The sequence below is a fragment of the Mauremys mutica genome, chromosome 17 (genome assembly GCF_020497125.1).
Source record: "Mauremys mutica isolate MM-2020 ecotype Southern chromosome 17, ASM2049712v1, whole genome shotgun sequence".
Lineage (NCBI taxonomy): Eukaryota > Metazoa > Chordata > Testudines > Geoemydidae > Mauremys > Mauremys mutica.
In genome coordinates, this window is record NC_059088.1 from 29,564,796 (window position 1) to 29,587,344 (window position 22,549).

At 58.9% G+C, this 22,549-nt stretch overlaps 1 protein-coding gene across 2 annotated transcripts in view; it reads left to right on the top strand.

Annotated features, from left to right (window-relative positions):
- The window catches only part of RUSC1 (RUN and SH3 domain containing 1), a 34,637-nt gene extending 13,978 nt beyond the window's left edge, over nucleotides 1-20,659 (top strand). Inside the window, exons 5-12 of one of the 2 annotated variants that reach the window (XM_044991490.1) lie at nucleotides 2,822-2,920; nucleotides 14,692-14,768; nucleotides 15,111-15,285; nucleotides 15,607-15,712; nucleotides 16,552-16,598; nucleotides 17,344-18,439; nucleotides 19,062-19,190; nucleotides 19,979-20,659. In XM_044991490.1, coding sequence (XP_044847425.1) covers nucleotides 2,822-2,920; nucleotides 14,692-14,768; nucleotides 15,111-15,285; nucleotides 15,607-15,712; nucleotides 16,552-16,598; nucleotides 17,344-18,439; nucleotides 19,062-19,190; nucleotides 19,979-20,147 — 1,898 coding nt within the window. In that variant the 3' untranslated portion in view covers nucleotides 20,148-20,659. The remainder of the gene's footprint in view (nucleotides 1-2,821; nucleotides 2,921-14,691; nucleotides 14,769-15,110; nucleotides 15,286-15,606; nucleotides 15,713-16,551; nucleotides 16,599-17,343; nucleotides 18,440-19,061; nucleotides 19,191-19,978) is intronic. The other variant, XM_044991491.1, reaches the window with a different exon arrangement.
- Nucleotides 20,660-22,549: the final 1,890 nt, after the last annotated feature.

The window sequence follows — 22,549 nt, forward strand, 5'->3', positions numbered from 1 at the left end:
CTGTGCCTCCCTCTGAACCCACAGTCCTGGGGCCGGTTCCCTCCAGCTGTGCCTCCCTCTGAACCCCCAGCCCTGGGGCCGGTTCCCTCCAGCTGTGCCTCCCTCTGAACCCACAGCCCTGGGGCCGGTTCCCTCCAGCTGTGCCTCCCTCTGAACCCACAGTCCTGGGGCCGGTTCCCTCCAGCTGTGCCTCCCTCCGAACCCCCAGCCCCGGGGCCGGTTCCCTCCAGCTGTGCCTCCCTCCGAACCCCCAGCCCCGGGGCCGGTTCCCTCCAGCTGTGCCTCCCTCCGAACCCCCAGCCCCGGGGCCGGTTCCCTCCAGCTGTGCCTCCCTCCGAACCCCCAGCCCCGGGGCCGGTTCCCTCCAGCTGTGCCTCCCTCCGAACCCGAACCCCCAGCCCCGGGCCGGTTCCCTCCAGCTGTGCCTCCCTCCGAACCCCCAGCCCCGGGGCCGGTTCCCTCCAGCTGTGCCTCCCTCCGAACCCCCAGCCCCGGGGCCGGTTCCCTCCAGCTGTGCCTCCCTCCGAACCCCCAGCCCCGGGGCCGGTTCCCTCCAGCTGTGCCTCCCTCCGAACCCCCAGCCCCGGGGCCGGTTCCCTCCAGCTGTGCCTCCCTCCGAACCCCCAGCCCCGGGGCCGGTTCCCTCCAGCTGTGCCTCCCTCCGAACCCCCAGCCCCGGGGCCGGTTCCCTCCAGCTGTGCCTCCCTCCGAACCCCCAGCCCCGGGGCCGGTTCCCTCCAGCTGTGCCTCCCTCCGAACCCCCAGCCCCGGGGCCGGTTCCCTCCAGCTGTGCCTCCCTCCGAACCCCCAGCCCCGGGGCCGGTTCCCTCCAGCTGTGCCTCCCTCCGAACCCCCAGCCCCGGGGCCGGTTCCCTCCAGCTGTGCCTCCCTCTGAACCCCCAGCCCCGGGGCCGGTTCCCTCCAGCTGTGCCTCCCTCCGAACCCCCAGCCCCGGGGCCGGTTCCCTCCAGCTGTGCCTCCCTCCGAACCCCCAGCCCCGGGGCCGGTTCCCTCCAGCTGTGCCTCCCTCCGAACCCCCAGCCCCGGGGCCGGTTCCCTCCAGCTGTGCCTCCCTCCGAACCCCCAGCCCCGGGGCCGGTTCCCTCCAGCTGTGCCTCCCTCCGAACCCCCAGCCCCGGGGCCGGTTCCCTCCAGCTGTGCCTCCCTCCGAACCCCCAGCCCCGGGGCCGGTTCCCTCCAGCTGTGCCTCCCTCCGAACCCCCAGTCCCGGGGCCGGTTCCCTCCAGCTGTGCCTCCCTCCGAACCCCCAGTCCCGGGGCCGGTTCCCTCCAGCTGTGCCTCCCTCCGAACCCCCAGCCCCGGGGCCGGTTCCCTCCAGCTGTGCCTCCCTCCGAACCCCCAGCCCCGGGGCCGGTTCCCTCCAGCTGTGCCTCCCTCTGAACCCCCAGCCCCGGGGCCGGTTCCCTCCAGCTGTGCTCCCTTCCGAACCCCCAGCCCTGGGGCCGGTTCCCTCCAGCTGTGCCTCCCTCCGAACCCCCAGCCCTGGGGCCGGTTCCCTCCAGCTGTGCCCCCCTCCGAGCCCCCAGCCCTGGGGCCGGTTCCCTCCAGCTGTGCTCCCCTCCAAGCCCCCAGCCCTGGGGCAAGGCCAGGTGCCTCATGACTGTGACCCCCAAGCGTCCTGCACTGGGGCAGAGATGGATACTCACTCTGGGTCACCACAACACTAGAGCTGGGGTGTGGGCTCAGTGGGGAGCAGAGGGGGAGTTCTTTGACATCCCAGACTCTGCCTCCTCCTAGGTCTCTCTCTGGTCTCTCTTGCCTGGGTTTGTGGGATGCCCTTGGAAGGAGCAGTGACCTGCTTGAAGAGCAGCAAACGCCCCTGCCCCTCTGGGAGCTGGGCTTGAACTCCCAACTCCTCTCACACAGGGACAGCTGCTTACCAGGGGTCTGTATAGGAGTGACTCACGTACAGGGCCTGTTACAGGCTCCCAGGGCAGGGCTGTATCCCTGGGCAGCTGTCCTGGTCTCCCCACTCTCGGGAAAAAGTGTTCCTAGCTTGGAGGGAGGCTGTGGCCAGAGAGGAAGAAAGTCGGCAAACCCCATGTCCACAGCAGCTCAGGGAGTCTGGCTTGTAAGGGCCAGCGCTAGGGGCCATGCCGGGGCCAGCGTCAGGGGCTGTGCCAGGGCCAGAGCTAGGGGCCGTGACGGGGGCTGTGCCAGAGCCTGCACCAGGGGACGTGCCAGAGCTAGGGCCAGTGCCAGGGCCCAGCGCCAGGGCCGTGCTGTGGCCAGGGGCCAGGGCCAGGGCCAGGGGCTGAGCTGGGACAAGTTTCCTTTGCTGGGGATGTTTCCATCTTTGTCCACCCTTGGAAATCTCTTCTGAGCAGCTTCCCCTCATCTCCAGCTGCCGAGCCCTTTGCTCTGGCCTGGGGATTGGGGTCTGGACCCTGCACGTCCCCACTCAGGGCTGGGCTCCCTGAGCCACTGGCTGGGAACCTGGAAAATACTGTGCAGGCTTCTCCATTGCTCTCCCTTCCCCATCCCAGCCCTAACACTGACCTGGCCTCATTTCCCTACGCTCTAGCTAAGGACACCCAGGACTCCATGAGAAGGGGGAAGTGAGACTGGGGTGAATGAGGGACTATCCCCCTTCCCAGGGATGGATGCAGCCCCGCTGGCAGGAATGTGCTGCACTGGCTGGCTCATAGAAAGGCTTATGAGGAAGGACCCTGCCAGCCCCCAGTGACTGTGGCTGTGGTGCTGTTTGCTCCTGGACAGGGTGCGCTGGGCCCGGCCCCTGTGGTGCCTTTGTCACAGAGCCCCTGCCAACTGACTGACCAGGTTCTCTTTCTCTCTCTAGTCAGACATTCTCAGTCCTTTGCCGGTGTTCCAGGGGCAGGCCAGCACTGGATGGCAAATGCAGACAGAGCCTATGACCATCTGAGAGAGCAAAAGAAAGGTAACCCTTGCCCACCCAAAAATCTGTGCAGGGGGGCCCCTTCCGTGCTCTTGGAATCCAGATGGGTGGGAAAGTCCCGTTCTTGAGGGGGTCTCGTTTAATTTCTGAAGCAGCTTTGCAAAGGCACAAGCAGGCCCAGCCCCCTGGGACATCAGAGCCCAGGAGACTGCCTCAGACCTGGAGTTTTCACTGTCTATGCCAGCTGGAACTCCTCTCCAGAGCCGTAACAAGGAATTTTTGCACCCGAGGCAAGGGCCGGCTCCAGGCTCTTTGGCGGCAATTCGGTGGCGGGTCCCTGAGTCCGTGTCGGAGGGAAGGACCTACTGCCAAATTGTTGCCGCCATTTCATTCATTCCTTGGCGGCAATTTGGCGGCGGATCCCTGAATCCCTGTCTGAGAGAAGGACCCGCCAGCGAATTGCAACCAAAGAATGAATGAAGCGGTGGCGGCAATTCGGTGGCAGGTTCTTCCCTCGGACACAGACTCAGGGAGCCACCACCGAATTGCTGCCGAAGAGGTGTGGTGGTAAAGCTGCCGCCGAAGCGCTGCCGATCGCCGTAGAGCTGCGCCCCTCCCCTTTGCACGCCCCAGGCAAATGGCTCACTCGCCTCACCCTTGTTACGGCAGGCACTGCTCCCCGCCTACCACAGGGTGATACTTTTGTTATAGATGCATCGATTTTAAGGCCAGTAGGAGCTAATCACTTAAGAAATAAATTGGTAAAGTCCAGGTGGGGAACAGTCAAATGAAACAGAATCCTATTTAAATCTAACACATGAAGGTAAGGAACTGAATATTGACAAAATGTACAAGTTCTTACATACAAATACTAGAAGTCTAAATACTAAGGTGGGTGAACCAGAGTACCTGGCATTACAGGACAATGTCTGTATGACAGGCATCATGGAAACCTGGTGGAATGAGGATAATCTATGGAACATGGAAATACAGGGTATAAAATATGTAGGAATGATCGAGTAAGTCACACTGCTGGGGAAGTGGCACTATGCATTAAAGAAAGCATAAACCTTACATGAAATAAACGGTACTAGGGAATCTCTTTGGCTAGAAATTCCATGTTTGGCTAAAGAGAGTATAGTGGTAGGACCATACTACTCATCACCTGGCCAGGAAAGTGACAGTTCTTATGAAAAGCTAAGAGAAGTTAGAGAAGCCACAAAAGCAGGAAGTGCAATAACACTGGGTGACTTCAACGATCCTCATTGACTGGGTAAGTGTTACCTCATGGCATGATGCAGAGAGAACATTTCTAGACACCATAAATGACGGTTTCTTGGAGCAGCTAGTCCTGGAAGCCACAAGGGCAGAGCCAATTCTTGATTTAGTCCCAAGTAGACCACAGAATCTGGTCCAAGAGGTAACTATAGATGAAGCATTCAGTAATAGTGACCATAATGTAATTAAATTCCACATCCTTGTAGGGGAGATAATACCAAAGAACACCCCTCACAGGAACATTTAACTTTACAGAGGGGAACTACACAAGAATGAGGATATGCTTGTTAGACTGAAATTGAAAAGGAGCTGTCCCAAGTCGTAAATGCCTGCAAGCATCCTGGGGACTAGTTAAAAGACAGTAAGGGGACCTAACGAATGCCACCTGGAGTAAACAGCAGAGTAATGAAGGCTGTTGGTGGCAAAAAGGCATCCTGTAAAATGTAGAAGTCAAATCCTATGGAGGCTAATAGGGTGATGTATAAACTCTGACAGGTCAGTGTAACAGTATCTGAAGGCAGGCCAAGAAAGATTTGAGAAGCTACTTGCTAAAGACTCAGAAAGTAACAGTAAGAGTTTTGTAAAGTACCTCAGAAGCATAAAGCTTGCTAAAAAGGCAATGGGCCAGTAGGTGACCAAGATGTTAAAGCTGGTCTCTCACCAAAATATTTGGGTCCAATAAAAGATATTACTTCATAGAATAGCAGGGTTGGAAGGGACCTCTGGAGGTCATCTAGTCCAACCTGCTGCTCAAAGCAGGACCAATCCCCAGACAGAATTTTACCCCAGTTCCCTAAATGGCCTCCTCAAGGATTGACCTCACAACCCTGGCTTTAGCAGGCCAATGCCTAAACCACTGAGCAATCTCCGCCCCCCCCCTTGTCCCTCTAAGGCAGTCAAAGAGCACTCAAGGAAGACACAGGCATTGCAGAGAAGCTACATGAGTTCTTTGCATTGATCTTCACATAAGAATGGCCATACTGGGTCAGACCAATGGTCCATCTAGCTTAGCATCCTGTTCTCCGACAATGACCAATGACAAATGCTTCAAAGGGAATGAACAGAACAGGGCAGTTATTGAGTGATCCATCCCCTGTTGTCCAGTCCCAGCTTCTGGCAGCCAGAAGTTTAAGGACACCCAGACCATGGGGTTGTGCCCCTGACCATCTTGGCTAACAGCCATTGATGGACCTATCCTCAAGGAACTTATCTAATTCCTTTTGAACCCAGTTATACTTTTGGCCTTCACAATGTCCCCTGGAAATGATTTCCACAGGTTGACTGTGTGTTGTGTGAAGTACTTCCTTTTATGTGTGTTTTAAACCTTCTGCCTATTAATTTCATTGGGTGACCCTGGTTCTTGTGTTATACAAAAGGGTATATAACATTTATTCACTTTCCTCACACATTTCATAGACCTCTATTATATCCCCCCTTAGACGTCTCTTTCCAAGCTGAACAGTCCCCCAGTCTTTTAAATCTCTTCTCATACGGAAGCTGTTCCATACCCCTAATCATTTTGGTTGCCCTTCTCTGCACCTTTTCCAATTCTAATATATCTTTTTTGAGATGGGGGAACCAGAACCACAGGCACTATTCAAAGTGCAGGTGTACCATGGATTTATATAGTGCCATTAGGACATTTTCTGTCTTATTATCTATCCCTTTCCTAATCATTCCTAACATTCAGGGCCTGCTCCAGGCACCAGCGAAGGAAGCAGGTGCCTGGGGTGGCCAATAGAAAGGGGTGGCACTTCATCCGCTGTTGGGGTGGCATGTTCGGGTCTCCAGCGGCAATTTGGCGGCGAGTCCGTCCCTCGCTTGCCCTTCGGCGGCAACTCCATCGCTCCGCTTCAGACTTCGGCGGCAGCTCAATCAGGTTTTTATTTTTCCTTTTTTTTTTCTTCGCCGCTTGGGGTGGCAAAAAAGCCAGAGCCGGCCCTGCTAACATTCTGTTCGCTTTTTTGACTGCTGCTGCAATTGAACAGATGTTTTCGGAGAACTATCCACAATGACTCCAAGATCTCTTTCTTGAGAGGTGACAGCTAATTTAGACCCCATCATTTTGAATGTATAGTTGGGATTATTTTTTCCAATGTGCATCGCTTTGCACTTATTAATGTTGCATTTCATCTGACATTTTGTTCCCCAGTCTCCCAGTTTTGTGAGAGCCCTTTGGAACTCTTTACAGGCAGCTTTGGACTTAACCAGTGATGAGCTGCCAAAATATTAACAACCGGTTCCTTCCGCCTCACCTCACGAGGGGGTCGTGCCCCCCATGTTTTTTGACCCCCCCCCGGGGACCCATGACCCATCCCCCCCTTCCCTGTCCCCTAACTGCCCTTTGCAGCCCCATCCAACCCCTCCTCTCATTCTTGATGGCCCCCCGGGACCCCTGCCCCATCCAACCACCCCTTCTCTCTGTCCCTGAGTGCCCCCACCACCTCATCCAACCCCTGCTCCTTCCTGACTTCCCCCCGGGACCCTTGCCCCCATTCAATCCCCCTGTTCCCTGCCCTCTGACCGCCCCGACCCCTATCCACCCCTCCACAACCCACCGAACACCTCCTCCCTGCCCCCTTACCACACTGCCTGGGGCCGGGACTGGGTCCGCTCTGCCGGGACCTCGACTGGCGCCGCGGGGCCCGACTCCCCGGGCCGGCACCGGGGCCGGAGCCGCAGCCGCGGGGCCCGACTCCCTGGGCCGACACCAGGGCCGGAGCGGCAGCCACGGGGCCCGACTCCCCGGACCGACACCGGGGCCGGAGCCGCAGCCGCGGGGCCCGACTCCCCGGGCCGACACCGGGGCCAGAGCCGCAGCCGCGGGGCCCGACTCCCCGGGCCGACACTGGAGCCGCAGCCGCGGGGCCCAACTCCCCGGGCCGACACCGGGGCCAGAGCCGCAGCCGCGGGGCCCGACTCCCCGGGCCGACACTGGAGCCGCAGCCGCGGGGCCCGACTCCCCGGGTCAGCACCGGGGCTGGAGCCGCAGCCGCGGGGCCCGACTCCCCGGGCTGGCACCGGGGCCGGAGCCGCGGGGCCCAACTCCCCAGGCCAGCACCGGAGCTGCATCCGCGGGGCCCGACTCCCCGGGCCGGCACTGGGGCCGGAGCCGCAGCCGCGGGGCCCGACTCCCCGGGCCAGCACCGGGACCGCAGCCGCGGGGCCCGACTCCCCAGGCTGGCACTGGGGCCGCAGCCGCAGCCGCGGGGCCCGACTCCCCGGGCCGGCACCGGGGTGGAGCCGCAGCCGCGGGGCCCGACTCCCCGGGCCGCCACCGGGGCCGGAGCCGCAGCTGCAGCCGCGGGGCCCGACTCCCCCGGCCGACACCGGGGCTGGAGCCGCAGCTGCAGCCGCAGCCGCGAGGCTCGACTCCCCAGGCCGGCACCAGGTCCGGAGCCGCAGCCGCGGGGCCCGACTCCCCGGGCCGGCACCGGGGCCGGAGCCGCAGCCGCGGGGCCCGACTCCCCGGGCCGGCACTGGAGCCGCAGCCGCGGGGCCCGACTCCCCGGGTCAGCACCGGGGCTGGAGCCGCAGCCGCGGGGCCCGACTCCCCGGGCTGGCACCGGGGCCGGAGCCGCGGGGCCCAACTCCCCAGGCCAGCACCGGAGCTGCATCCGCGGGGCCCGACTCCCCGGGCCGGCACTGGGGCCGGAGCCGCAGCCGCGGGGCCCGACTCCCCGGGCCAGCACCGGGACCGCAGCCGCGGGGCCCGACTCCCCAGGCTGGCACTGGGGCCGCAGCCGCAGCCGCGGGGCCCGACTCCCCGGGCCGGCACCGGGGTGGAGCCGCAGCCGCGGGGCCCGACTCCCCGGGCCGCCACCGGGGCCGGAGCCGCAGCTGCAGCCGCGGGGCCCGACTCCCCCGGCCGACACCGGGGCTGGAGCCGCAGCTGCAGCCGCAGCCGCGAGGCTCGACTCCCCAGGCCGGCACCCGGTCCGGAGCCGCAGCCGCGGGGCCCGACTCCCCGGGCCGGCACCGGGGCCGGAGCCGCAGCCGCGGGGCCCGACTCCCCGGGCCGGCACGGGGGCCGGAGCCGCAGCCGCGGGGCCCGACTCCCCGGGCCGGCACCGGGGCCGGAGCCGCAGCCGCGGGGCCCGACTCCCCGGGCCGGCACCGGGGCCGTAGCCGTAGCCGCGGGGCCCGACTCCCCGGGCCGACACTGGAGCCGCAGCCGCGGGGCCCGACTCCCCAGGTCAGCACCGGGGCTGGAGCCGCAGCCGCGGGGCCCGACTCCCCGGGCTGGCACCGGGGCCGGAGCCGCGGGGCCCAACTCCCCAGGCCAGCACCGGAGCTGCATCCACAGGGCCCGACTCCCCGGGCCGGCACTGGGGCCGGAGCCGCAGCCGCGGGGCCCGACTCCCCGGGCCAGCACCGGGACCGCAGCCGCGGGGCCCGACTCCCCAGGCCGGCACTGGGGCCGCAGCCGCAGCCGCGGGGCCCGACTCCCCGGGCCGGCACCGGGGTGGAGCCGCAGCCGCGGGGCCCGACTCCCCGGGCCGCCACCGGGGCCGGAGCCGCAGCTGCAGCTGCGGGGCCCGACTCCCCCGGCCGACACCGGGGCTGGAGCTGCAGCTGCAGCCGCAGCCGCGAGGCTCGACTCCCCAGGCCGGCACCGGGGCCGGAGCCGCAGCCGCGGGGCCCGACTCCCCGGGCCGGCACCGGGGCCGGAGCCGCAGCCGCGGGGCCCGACTCCCCGGGCCGGCACCGGGGCCGGAGCCGCAGCCGCGGGGCCCGACTCCCCGGGCCGGCACCGGGGCCGGAGCCGCAGCCGCGGGGCCCGACTCCCCGGGCCGGCACCGGGGCCGGAGCCGCAGCCGCGGGGCCCGACTCCCCGGGCCGGCACCGGGGCCGGAGCCGGAGCCGCGGGGCCCGACTCCCCGGGCCGGCACCGGGGCCGGAGCCGCAGCCGCGGGACCCGACTCCCCGGGCCGGGCCGGCACCGGGGCTGGAGCCGCGGGGCCCAACTCCTCGGGCCGGGCCAGGCCAGGCCGGAGCTGCTCGGCCGGCACCGAGGCCGGAGCCGCGGGTTCCGAGCTGGGCCGGTCTGAGCCGCGCAGGCGGGACCAGCCCGAGCCGGGGGTGCTTGGCTGGGGAGCTCCGCAGGGGCCAGGGGGAGCCGTCCCGCCGCCCCCACCCCGCGCCCGGTTTACCTCACCTCCTGCCTGCTGCTTTTTTCAGGCTTCCCGCGAACATTTGATTCACGGGAAGCAGGGGAAGGGGAGGAGAAGGAGGGTGGAGCATTCAGGGGAGAGGGGGAGGTGAGCTGTGGCCGGGGGCCGGGTGGACAGCTGCCCGAGCCTTTGTTAAATTTAAACACTTTTTAGAACCGGTTGTCCTGGATCAACCGGTTCTAAAAAGGCTTCTAAATTTAACAACCGGTTCTTGCGAACCAGTGCGAACCGGCTGGAGCTCACCACTGGACTTAACTATCTTGAGTAATTTAGTATTGTCTGCAAACATTGCCACTTCACTGTTTACCCCTTTTTCCAGATCATCAATGAACATGTTGAAGAGCACAGGTCCCAGTACAGATCCTTGGGGGACCCTGCTATTAACCACTTTCCATTGTGAAAACTGGCTTTTATTTCCTACCCTTTTTATTTCCTATCTTTCAACCCGTAACTGATCCATGAGAGGTCCTTCCCTCTTATCCCATGACTGCCTACGTGGCTTAAGAGCCTTTGGTGAGGGACCTTGTCAAAGGTTTCTGAAAGTCCAAGTACACTGTGTCGACTGGATCACCCTTGTTCATCTGCTTGTTGACGCTATCAAAGAATTCTAGTAGATTGGTGAGGTGATTCCCCTTAAAAAAACTTGTTGACTCTTCCACAGCCTATTGTGTTAATCTTTGTGTCTGATAATTCCGCTCTCTGCTATAGTTTCAATCAATTTGCCTGGTACTGAACTGCCAGGATTGCATCTGGAGCCTTTAAAAAACATCAGCATTATATTAGCTACCCTCCAGCCGTCTGGTACAGAGGCTGATGTAAGTGATAGGTTACATACCACTGTTAGGAGTTCTGCAGTTTCATATTTGAATTCCTTCAGAATCTTAGGTGAATACCATCTGGTCCCGGTGACTTATTACTGTTTGCTGTCAGAGGGGTAGCTGTGTTAGTCTGGATCTGTAAAAAGCAGAAAAGAGTCCTGTGTCACCTTATAGACTAAGACGTATTAATTGGAACATGAGCTTTCATGGGTGAATACCCACTTCGTCAGACTTTGTCACCCATGAAAGCTCATGCTCCAATACGTCTGTTAGTCTATAAGGTGCCACAGGACTCTTTGTCGCTTATTACTGTTTAGTTTATCAGTTTGTTACAAAACCTCCTCTACTGACACCTCAATCTGGGACAGTTCCTCAGCTTTGTCACCTGAGATGTGGGAATCTTCTTCACATCCTCTGCAGTGACGACCAATGTAGAAAATTCATTTAGCTTCTCTGCAACAGCTCTGTCTTCCTTGAGTGCTCATTTAGCACCTTAATCACCCAGTGCTAAACTGACTGTTTGGCAGGCTTCCTGCTTCTGATGTACTTTTAAAAGTGTTCACTTTCTTCCAATTCTTGTTTGGCTTTCCTAATTATACTTTGACGCTTGACTTGCTGGAGTTTATGCTTCTTTCTATTTTCCTCAGTAGGATTTGACTTCCGTTTTTTAAAGGATGCCTTTATGTCTCCAACCGCTTCTTTTACTCTGCTGTTTAGCTATGGTTAGGGTGACCAGACAGCAAGTGTGAAAAATCGGGGTGGGGGGTAATAGGAGCCTATATAAGAAAAGACCCCAAAATCAGGGCTGTCTCTGGTCACCCTAGCTATAGTGACATTTTTTTGGTCCTCTTACTGTGTTTTTTGTTTGGTTGTTTGGATATACATTTAGTTTAAGCCTCTATGGTGGTTTTTAAAGTTTCCATGCAGCTTGCAGGCATTTCATCCTTGTGACTGTTCCTTTTAATTTCTGTTTAACTAGCTTTCTTATTTTTGTGTAGTTCCCTTCTTTGAAGTTCAATGTCACTGTGGTGATTTTCTTTGACATTTCCCTCCACTCCCACAACAAGGATGTTAAATTTAATTGCATCCTGGTCACCGTTACTGAGCAGCTCACCTATATTCACCTCTTGGACCAGATCTTGTGCTCCATTTAGGATTAAATCAAGAATTGCCTCTCCCCTTGTGGGTTCAAGGACTAGCTGCTTCAAGAAGCAGGCATTAATGGGGTACAGAAATTTTATCTCTGCATCCTGTCCTGAGGTGACAGGTACCCAGTTAATATGGGGTCACTTGAAATCCCCCATTATTATTGGGTTTTCTGTTTTTGTAGCCTCTCTAATCTCCCTGAGCATTTCACATTCACTGTCACCATCCTGGTCAGATGGTTGGTAGTATATTCCTACTGCAATACTCTTATTATTCAAGCAGGGAATTTCTATCCATAGAGATTCCATGGTACAGTTTGGCTCATTTAAGATTCTTATGATATTTGACTCTTTGCTTTCTTTCACATATAGTGCCACTCCCACACCATTTAATATCAGGCACTCAAGTTCACCCATCTTAGTATTTAGACTTCTTGCATTTATATATAAACACTTATAATATTTGTCAATAGTTAGGTGTCTGCCTTCATGGGGTGTAGTTAAATGGGGCTCTTTTTCGTTTGACTTTTTCTCTTTAGTTCCTACCAGTGCTTTATTAACCTCTAGCCTTTCCTCTTTATTAGGATATAGAGTGAGCATTGGCCTGCTAAATCCAGGGTTGTGAGTTCAATCTTTGAGGGGGCCACTTAGGGATCTGGGGCAAAAATTGGGCCTGCTAGTGAAGGCAGAGGGCTGGACTCGATGACCTTTCAAGGTCCCTTCCAGTTCTAGGAGATTGGTATATCTCCAATTATTATTATTTTTATTTATTTATCCTCCCCTAAGGGATGTCTCTGTCCAAATCATGTGCTCCTCTGGACCTGTCAACTTTCCCCAGCCCTCAGTTTAAAAGCTCCTCTACAGTCTAAAGGAACTATTAGGAAATTAATAGAAAATAGGACAGAAAATATCATAATGCCACTGTATAAACCCATGGCGTACCTCCACTTTGAACACCGTGTCCCGTTCTGGTCGCCCTGTCTCAGAAAGAATGTAGTGGGCCTGGTAAAGGTTCAGAGAAGAGCAGAAAGATGATCAAGGTTATGGAACCTTCCATAGTAAGAGAGACTAAAAAGATGAGGGCTGTTCAGCTTGGAAAAGTGATGATGAAGGGGGGCTATGATAGCGGTCTGTAAAATCATGAATGCCATTTAAAAAGTGACTATAGAACTATTATTTATCCGTTTTCACAACACAAAAAACAGGGGTTACCCAATGAAATTAATAGGCACCAGGTTTAATACAAAAAAGAAGAAGTACTTTTCACACAATGCACAATTAACCCGTGGAACTCATTGCCAGGGGATGTTGCGATCGCCAAAAGTTTAACTGGGGTTTAGCAAAGAACTAGATAAGTTCATGGAGGATAGATCCATCAAATGGCTATTAGCCAAGATGACCAGAAATGCAGCCTCATGCTCAGGGCCACCCTGTGCCTAAATCTCTGTCCACTGGAAACCGGGAGGGAAGACGGGTGGATCACTCGAATTGCCCTGTTCAGTACGCTCCCCGTGAAGATCTGGCTTTGGCCACTGTTGGAGACACGATACTGGCCTAGATGCACCACTGTTCTGACCCAGTGTGACAGTTCTTACGTTCTTATTCTGCTCTTTCAGCCAATCTCCTGCATGACAGGACAGATAATTCCACTCAGCAATTCCTGCATCCAGCCAGTAATGGGGGGTAGCGAGAGCATATCTTTGAGAAACCCCCAATTTTGACCCAAAGGCTCCAGTTGCATCCCAGAGAACCCTCTGTCCCTAGGAGATGTTGCCCTGTGCAATCACCCTTGCCCTTACAAATTTGCACCTTATTTGCAGTTTCAGTTTTTCTAACTTGGCCTTCCAGTGGCAGGCTCCGCTCTCCCTTTGGCTGGGAGATTAGAGGTCTGGGGGTTTATGGACTAACATCCCGCCCTCTTGGTACCTTTTCTGGCTGATGCATTCTTGTTTGTGAGCTGGAGGAGTGGCTGTGGGGAGCTCCTGGAGGCTAGTCTTTGGGGAATCATGCTCCCAGTCTTTTCCAGCAGGTGGTGCTGTTGAGCCTGAAAACTTGGAGCCCCAGGTGGGTAGGTTGGAGGGGGTGGCCCTGGATTCTACAAACACCTTTAATCTTCTGTACCAAACATTTGCATCCTTGGCTTGTTGCCATGGTAACTGCCAGTTTCCATTGCACCTTTATTCTTAGACTCTGAAGAATTGCTAAAGAGATGACGGTTCCCATGGCAATGCCCTGGGTTCCCCAGCAACTCTGGTGCATCTATGCAGACCTCAGCAGTCAGCCTGCCCACCAAGGGTGACAGACTTGGGATTGCAGGGCTGTCGCTAGTGCTCTGAAAATAGCTGTGTGGAAGCTGCAGCTCGGGTTGGAGCTGGGGGAGGCGCACTGCCAAGGGCTGAGTAGACTTACCCAGAGGCTGGAGCAGCTGGAGCCACCCCGAGGGGCCCAGGTTCTGTGGCTCGGTTCGGTCCCAGCCAACAGGGGGCACTGTAGGGAATGGGGAGGGAGTCTCACAGGGGAGAGGGGCCGAGCCCTGTCCCAGCCAGCAGGGTGCTGCAGAGAACAGTCCGGCAGAGATTGCAGGGGACTGGCACTATCCCTGCCTTAGCCAGCAGGGGCTGGTGTGGAGAATGGGGGAGGTTCATAGGGGAGAGGGGATGCTCCCTGCCTTAGCCAGCAGGGGGCGACACTGCAAGGAACAGTCCGGCGGAGATTGCAGGGGACAGGCGCTATCCCTGCCTTAGCCAGCAGGGTGCTGCAGAGAACAGTCCGACAGAGATTGCAGGGGACTGGCACTATCCCTGCCTTAGCCAGCAGAGGCTGGTGTGGAGAATGGGGGAGGTTCATAGGGGAGAGGGGATGCTCCCTGCCTTAGCCAGCAGGGGGCGACACTGCAAGGAACAGTCTGGCAGAGATTGCAGGGGACACGCGCTATCCCTGCCTTAGCCAGCAGGGGGCGACACTGCAAGGAACAATCCAGCGGAGATTGCAGGGGACACGCGCTATCCCTGCCTTAGCCAGCAGGGGGCGACACTGCAAGGAACAGTCCGGCGGAGATTGCAGGGGACAGGCGCTATCCCTGCCTTAGCCAGCAGGGGCTGCTGCGTGGCAGGGGCCAGTGTATGATGTGATGCCATCCAGCCCTAGCTATTCAGGGCTCCCTTTCCATGGTCGTGGGCTAGGGTGACCAGATGTTCTGATTTTATAGGGACCGTCCCGATTTTTGGGTCTTTTTCTTGTATAGGATCCTATTACCCCCCACCCCCATCCCGATTTTTCACACTTGCTGTCTGGTCACCCTATCGTGGGCTCAGGTGCAGCTGTTGTGGGGTTGCGTGGTTGGACCTGGTGTAGGGACTCAGCACAGGCCTGACTTGTCCCTTCTCTGTCCGTCCCAGCCCTGCTGGTTGGCATCAGCGCCTCCGTGGAGAAGCTCATTGCTCACTTCAGCACGGCAAGGAGCCTGGTGCAGAAGGTAAAGCTCTGGGCAGGGGCGGGGTCTCTGGCCTGGGCTGTAGATCTGGTGGAAGAGGCTCAGCTGCTGCCTTGACTATTAGCTAGGTCATGTCCCCTCCCTGCTGGCTGGCTGGGTGGGTGGGGCTATGTGGGCATCATGGGCACCCTGTTCCCTGGCCTGCGTCTCATATGCCATGAATGGCGGGAGCTGGAAGCAACATGGTGGGCTGTCCAGGCAAAGGGAATGTACCATCCCTGCCCTGCCTCTTCTGGGGGAGGAGGGGGAGGAGGGGGAGGGACACGACTCCTGTCTCCCCACCACTCCAAACCATCACCTGCACCTGCACCTCTCCTTACCCAGACGCAGCTGGGCGACAGCTGGCTAAACCCAGATGTGAGCTACCTGCTGCTCAACACCCTGTGCCCGGCACTCTATGCCCTGGTGGTAGATGGGTTGAAGCCCTTCCAGAAGGACATCATCACGGGCCAGAGGAGGAGCTCGCCCTGGAGCGTGGTGGAGGCCTCGGTCAAGCTGGGTAGGTTGGGGGGATGTTGCTGGAGGGGGCTTAGTCTGGCCCCAGAAGACACCATCGGTTCCCCTGGTTGAATAGCAAGATAAAGCCCAGGGGGTGTGTGGGAAGGGCCAGCCAGGTGCCTCCAGCTCCAACGCACCAATACATTGGGAGATGCAGGTGACTGGGGCCATGTCCCCAATGCCTCTCATTGGCCTGATGCTGCCGTGACTGCTGGCTGCTCTCTGAGCAGGGCCCCCAGCTCCACGCCAGGCTTCCGGGAGGGAGAGGAGCCAAACTCAGGGGAGACGGCTGCTGAGTGGCTCTGTGCCGTGTGTCCTACAGGCCCCGGCACTAGGCCCCTGCACTCGCTGTACTGGCAGGTGTCCCAGCTGGCTCCCCTCCGCAGCAGCAGGCAGAGGTTCCACGCCTTCATACTCGGCCTTCTGAAGTAAGTACCAGGCTTGGGCACTGCTTTGCCCCCCCAGGAGAGGCTGGGAGAGCCGCTGGGCTCCCTGGGCAGGATGGTCCCTGCCAGGGGAGTGCTGGGCCTGGGAAGGGGGCGGTTCTGGTGTCTTGGAGCCCTTCTCTGTGCCTCAGCCTGCAGCTGCTGGACTTACTTTCATGTGGGCGTGCACTGTCTCGTGCTTGCTCTCAGTTTCCTGCTCACGGGTGCTCCCGTGTGTGGGTGTGCGCTGTCTCTCAGTTTCTGCCATTCTCTTGCTCGCTCACACTCATGGCCATGGCCTCACTCATGTTTACGGTCCTACATTTGTTTTCAGCTGAACACAGGGACTGTTATTCAGGGTGAGATGGGAAGCCCCAACCCAGGGAAGGGGAGCTGGGGTGCAGGCAGATTGGGGAAGGAGCTGATGCTGGCACCTGCCGTATGAGGCACCCAGGTTCAGTCTCAGGCCTGGTTCAGGGCACCATGGCGCCAGAAGCTTCGCTCTGGTATGACACCAGCACAAATGAGCAGAACCTGGCTGGGGGCACCCTGGTGTCTGCTGCCTTTGGACGGGGATCCCCCTGTGCCTCCTGCATACTCCAAGAGCTGGAACCTTGGAAAGCCTGGTGTTTAGCCAAGTGAACCCAGAGACCCAGCTGGGTGGGTGGAGCACTAGGATGTTGCTGCCCCTAGGCAGACGTCAGCAGATGTGGGCCCTGGACTCCTGGGCCTGCTCCAGCTAGGGCGGCCCCCGAGTCAGGCAGTTTAGTGCTGTTGGCACGGCCCAGTCTGGGGCTGTTGTTATGAACAGTTGTAACTTGGACCTTTTCCGTCTCGTTCAGCATAAAGCAGCTGGAACTGTGGCTCTCCCACCTGCAGAAGAGCTCAGGTAGGGAGCAGTGGGCTCTGTGAGCCCCCCAGGGCAGTGCCCATCTGGGGCTCCTTTAATGGGACACAGGAGTCCTTTCTCACCACCATGCCTCAGCTGAGGTGGGGGGGAGGATCCCGGGCAGCCTGGTTGCTGAAGTACAGATGGAAGCTCTCCCCCTGTACGGGCTGCTAGTGACAGACCCAGAAGAGACAGGCTGGTGTCCCAGGGTGGAGGGGTGGGATGCGGGGGGCTTGGTGGGGTGGTTCTGTGAGGTGGGGGGGCTCTGGGGAGTAGTTATGTGGGGGGGGAGCTCAGTGGGGTGGGGTGGCTCTGGAGGGTGGTTCCGTGGGGGAGCTCTGTGAGATGGGGGGCTTGGTAGGATGGGAGGTTTCTGTAGGGTGGTTCTGTGGGATGGGAGGGCTCTGTGGGTGGGTGGGGATCTGTGGGGTGGTTCTGTGGGTTGGGAGGGCTCTGTGGGGTGGCTCTGTGGGTGGGGTGGTTCTGTGGGATGGGAGCGCTCTGTGGGTGGGGGGGCTCTGTGGGGGGGCTCTGTGGGTGGGGTGGTTCTGTGGGATGGGAGGGCTCTGTCGGTGGGTGGGGATCTGAGGGGTGGTTCTGTGGGTTGGGAGGGCTCTGTGGGGTGGCTCTGTGGGTGGGGTGGTTCTGTTGGATGGGAGCGCTCTGTGGGTGGGGGTGGGGGGCTCTGTGGGATGGGAGGGCTCTGGGTGGGGTGGTGCCATCTCACCCTGCCTGTGTCTCTTAGATGTCATCTCTGTCCTCTACCTGCCCACGGCCTTCTTCTCCCTGAGCCACGGCCCCTGCCCGCACTTGGCCCGTGAGCTGTTGCTCCTCGTCCAGCCCCTCTCTGTGCTGACCTTTCACCTCGACCTGCTCTTCGAGCACCATCACCTGCCCGTGGATGTGCGGCCTGTGCCCCGCAGGCCGGACTCCCCCCACAGCCACCCCCTTGGCCCTGCCCTGGTGGCTGCTCCCGCACAGGGCCGGGACCCTAGTGACCAGGCCGAGGGGGCCGAAGGTGGTGCTAGCCCAGAGCACCAGCTGCCCACCGATGGCTCCAGGAGGGCAGCCCTGGTGGGCTCAGAGGAAAGCGCTAGATCCCAGTACAGCGCAGCAGCCACCAAATCACCCCCCAGCCTCCCGGCAGGCATCGCCCTGAAGCAGACATTCCAGCAGGTGCTGCAGTGGGGGGAGCAGATCACCCAGACGCTTCTGGGACCTGAGTGTCCTGCCGAGCCTGAGAAACACCAGCAGCCTGTCCCACCGGACACAGGAGAGAGGAGGGGCAGCTGGTGGGAGCAGCTAAGCCAGGCCTCCGAGGTCTACACCACGGCCACGAAGGAAAGGTTTCCCTTCGCCCGCTGGACAAAGCTGCAGGTGGCTGCAGGGGACACCAGCTCCAGTCTCGCTGCTCCGCCCCACGGATCCAGCCAGGCTTCCACGAATGAGTTCGGTGCTCAGGGAGGGGAGGGGGCCAGCGGCACAGACCTGCAGCTCCTCAAGCCCAGAGCTGGGGAAGGTGGTCCTGAGGCTCCAGGTCCAACACCCTCCAGCGAGGCAGGAAGCTTGGAGGCTCCTCATGCGGAAGAGCTGCCGCCGCAGGCCGGGACCAAGGGATGTGCAGGCCCCAGGGAGACTGAGCCACTGGAGCCCTCTGCCAGCAAGCCATGCCTGCCTCCGTCCAAGGAGCTGGCCCCTGATGGGAGCCAGGCGGCCACGCCCAACCTGAACATGGGCGGCTCCCCCATCCGCCCTACCTGGCTGGGCCGACTCTTTGGGGCCACGTGTCTGCCTGCCAGAGGCTTCCCCGCCGACTCTGACACCAGTGCAGCCAAGTCCAGGTCAGTGCCAGGTGGGGCGGGGTGAGCCCTTGCAGGGCTTCCTCCTTTTTCAGGGCAGTGGCATGGCCCATGCCCTGCATCTGTGTCCAGCAAACAGCCTGCAGCGTGGGGGCGTTAGCAGCTTCTCAGTTACAGGCTCTTGGGTGCTATTGCTTCTAATGGTACCAGCCCCCCAGGGGAGGGGCTGTGGGCTGCTCTGTGCGGGGCCCAGTGGAGGAGCAGGTTCTGTTCCATTTCCCCGATAGACATTCAGGCCTTTTGCTCAGCTTTTGGCATCACTTGCCCAATTCCAAACTCACCTGGAATGTTGCTGCAAGAGAAGAAATGCCCAGTATGGTTGGGTCAGTAACACCCCGCCCTCTCTCCCCCGGCGCTTGCACCCAGCGTTGCCCATGGGTCCAGGACGGTTTATACCGGACCTGGCGGGAATGTTACGGTGGGTTCCAGATTTCGGACACAGTCTTTGCAAATGTGACTCTTTCTTGCAGTTTTAGTTGGGGGGCCACACTTGGGACCTGGGGATCTTGTCCCCCCTTCTTTCCCCTTGGAGATCTGTAAGCCTTTCTCTGTCCCATCGAGGTGTTTCTCAGACTGTCTGGTGTCTCCCTCTGCTCTCTGGCAGGAGACCTTCCAGCTGGCTGCCCCGCAGTGTGAACGTTCTTGCCCTGGTTCTGAAGGGGGGGCCCTCTGAGAAGGCCTGGCCTCAGGAACAGCAAGAGAAGAAAGCGTCTGACTCGGCTCAGCTACACAGGTGCCCGGGGGGCTTCCAGTGTTTGGGATTGGGTGGGTTGAAGAATTTGATGGATTTCTGAGTTCCCAAAAGCGCTGGGTTGGTGCCAGGTCCTGTTCTTCTTCTTCCTCACTGTCCTTCAAGTCCGCAGCCCCTGCTAGCTTAGCCCTGGGCTGCCTCCACATGCGCAGCTCTGCTGGTGCCCCTCACGCCCAACCCAGAGCCCCTTGCTAGCCCAGCCCTGGGCTGCCTCCACATGCGCAGCTCTGTCAATGTGTCCCAGTCCTAACCTGCAGTCCCCCTCTATGCCAGGTCTCTGAATTGCACAGTGGGTTTGTGAGGGGGATTCTTGACTGAATTTGTCTAATTGACCTTGGGAGCCATCTGGACTAAGGGCCCTGGCATTTCCTCTCTGGGATTCCTGGCTCGAGTATGACAGGGCATCGGATGTCTCAGGTCACTCCACAATGTCTGGTCATGGGCCAGCACCTGTCACCCCAGTCTTGTTGGAGCCTTGTTCTTGGTTTGTGGACTGCAGGTTACTCACCCTTTGTGTATCCCAGCTTGCGGATTGCCAGCCACGAGCCCTCTGTGGAACCCCACCAGGGTCTGGCATAGGGTTACCAACCTTCCAGAATTGGCCTGGAGGCTCCAGGAATTAAAGATTAATCTTTAATTAAAGATGCTATCATGGGATGAAATCTCCAGGAATACATCCAACCAAAACTGACAACCCTCAACCGTGCCCCTGACCTACAGGCCCCCTCCCATGGGTCTAGCCCCTAACTGAGCCCCTGTTTGTTGTGTAGGGCTGTGCGGGCGCTGTGTGACCACACTGGGGCTGGCGACGATCACCTGAGCTTCAGGAGAGGGGACATCCTGCAGCTCCTAGCCACAGTGGATGAGGACTGGATCCGCTGTTGCCATGGAAACAACACTGGCCTAGTTCCTGTTGGCTACACGTCCCTCATTTTATGAGAAGGAATCCCGCATGGAGCATCGGCCGGCCCCAGGGCAACGGCCATGACCCTGTGATTTCCCTAAGCAGCTTTGGGGGGGGCTAGTTCCAGGACACACGCACGAAGGGTTCCCTAGTGTCATTTCTCTGCTGTTTAGTAGCACCAGGCTGCAGGCTCTAGCCAAAAGGTGCATCCTCACAGCAATGCCAGATGGCTCCCTGCCACCCATGCTTCTCTGCAGCAGTACACAGTTAACTTCGCGCCCGCTCTGAGCCCTGCCCCTGCATCGCAATGGTCCTGCTGTGTCTTTTGTGTCTTGTCTCAACTGTTGTCCCTCTGCTCCTGTGCAATAAACACACTTGAGTGTGTATCTTCCTGCTGCCTCCAGTCAGCCCGGCATGCCCGAGTGCTGCGCCCCCTCCCACCCCGGGCTGTGTTATGCAGCACGCAGGCCCAGGCTGCAGCAGGGCAGTGGATGGGCCCTTGGCTGAGGGGGGGGGGGGGGCTTAGCCCGGGCTTAGCCCTAGCACCATGTAAATACTTGTGCTCATAGGAACAAAACACACTGGGCAGGAATAAAAGGTGCAACTGAAACACAACCACCTGTCGCTGGCTCATTGCAAACCTGGTGCTGTGCACAGACCGCAGGCAGGCCCCCGGCGCGCCTGTCACAGCCACCCCCCCCCCCCCCGAACCTGTACCCCAGCTGTCCCGATTTTATAGGGACAGACCTGATAGCTGCGGCTTTTTCTTACACAGGTGCCTATTACCCTGCACCCTCTGTCCCAATTTTTCACACTTTCTATCTGGTCACGCTACCTGCAACTCAGAGCTCCAGGACCCAGGGTTCCACTTCCCTGGGCACGAGCATGTCTAGGGCTGTGCTGCCAGTTCTGGGGAGCAGGTGGCACAAGCACCCTGCAGGCCAGTGTGTTACCCGCACCCACAAGGGCTAATTGGGATCCCCCGGCGGGAAGGAGGGAGAGAGAGTGTGTGTGTGTGTGTGTGTGTGTGTGTGTGTGTGTGTGTGTGTGTGTGTGTGTGTGTGTGTGTGTGTGTGTGTGTGTGTGTGTGTGTGTGTGTGTGTGTGTGTGTGTGTGTGTGTGTGTGTGTGTGTGTGTGTGTGTGTGTGATGGAGGGACGTGAGTAGTGTGTGGCTAGTCACGGGGTGAGGCGGGGGCTGGGTCGTGGTACGAGCAGTGTGGGGGAGTACACAGCTGGCATGTAGTGGCTAATGGCAGTACATGGAAGGGATTGGGGGGTGGGCAGAAGGGGGAACAAGGGGGGGTGGCTATTGGTTGGGGATGGAGGAAGGTCTCGGGGAGCAGGGCTTGAGTGCTGGCTGGGATGCGCAGTTGCCACTTGGCCAAGAATTGCTCTGCACTCCCCAGCCTGCAGCTTTTCCCAGCTGTTGCTCAGGTCTAGTGAACCCACAGAGCAACGTCAGAGCAATGGAAATTCCTCGTGGTTCTGAAATGAAGCCAGAGAGGCCCTTGCACGGGGCGACAGTGCTGCCTCGCCCGCCCCCACAGGCCCCCAGCTCCATACACCCAAGGGAATCAGGGATGCCGCGTTGGGCAGTTGAGTTGTTTTTTTGGTCTAGACAGTTAGTCCCATCTCAAGCTAAATCCTGCTGGGTGTGACGGTGCTGTGCTGCTTGTAAGGTGCTCACAGTTGGACTCTGTCCCAGCAGGCTGCACAGTAGGGAATCGACCAGAGTGCTGCGTGCGGCGCAGGAGCAGTTTACAGCTTTCATCCCCAGGCCCAGATGGAATCGCTTGCCCTAATGCGAGCCACATTGTTTGTCTATTCTTAGCTGTGAGGGATGTGACCTCAAGTAACCTTTCTGGGGCTGGGCTGAGGCACCTCGGCTGTAAGAGCCTGTGAGAGGATAGCTGCGTGGGCTTGCTGCCCTTGTCTTGCTACCAGCTGATGGCTGCACTTGATGTGGTCAAGGGGGTGCCAGTTACAGCACAGGCTGCTAGTGTCAGGGAGGTGGGTTAAACCTCTGAAAGCAGGGACGTGCTTGTACAGCGATACCTCAGGGAAAGATACACCACAAACTATGGCCATGAAATCCTACAAAGGAATGAGCTGAAGGGGGTGAAGCCCAACGGTTGAAGGCAGGGGGAGGGAGGTGCAGCTTCACAATTGACTATTCCAGAAAAGGCCTGAAGTGTCTCTGAGCTGCCCTCCCCCATGTCTCCCGCATTGCCAGTGAGTTATACTATCCATAGAGCTCTTATTTAAGTCTGGAAGAGGCAAGGGTGCAGCATCTGCTCCCCATGCACAGGACTGAGCAGGGCGCATGTCCTAGCAGCAGATGCTGACTTCAATGAGGCACAGCACATTGTCTCTTCATGCTGTTTGTCAGTCCCTGTGTCTCAACTTCTTGGTGGCTGGAGGAACATTTGTCTTTCT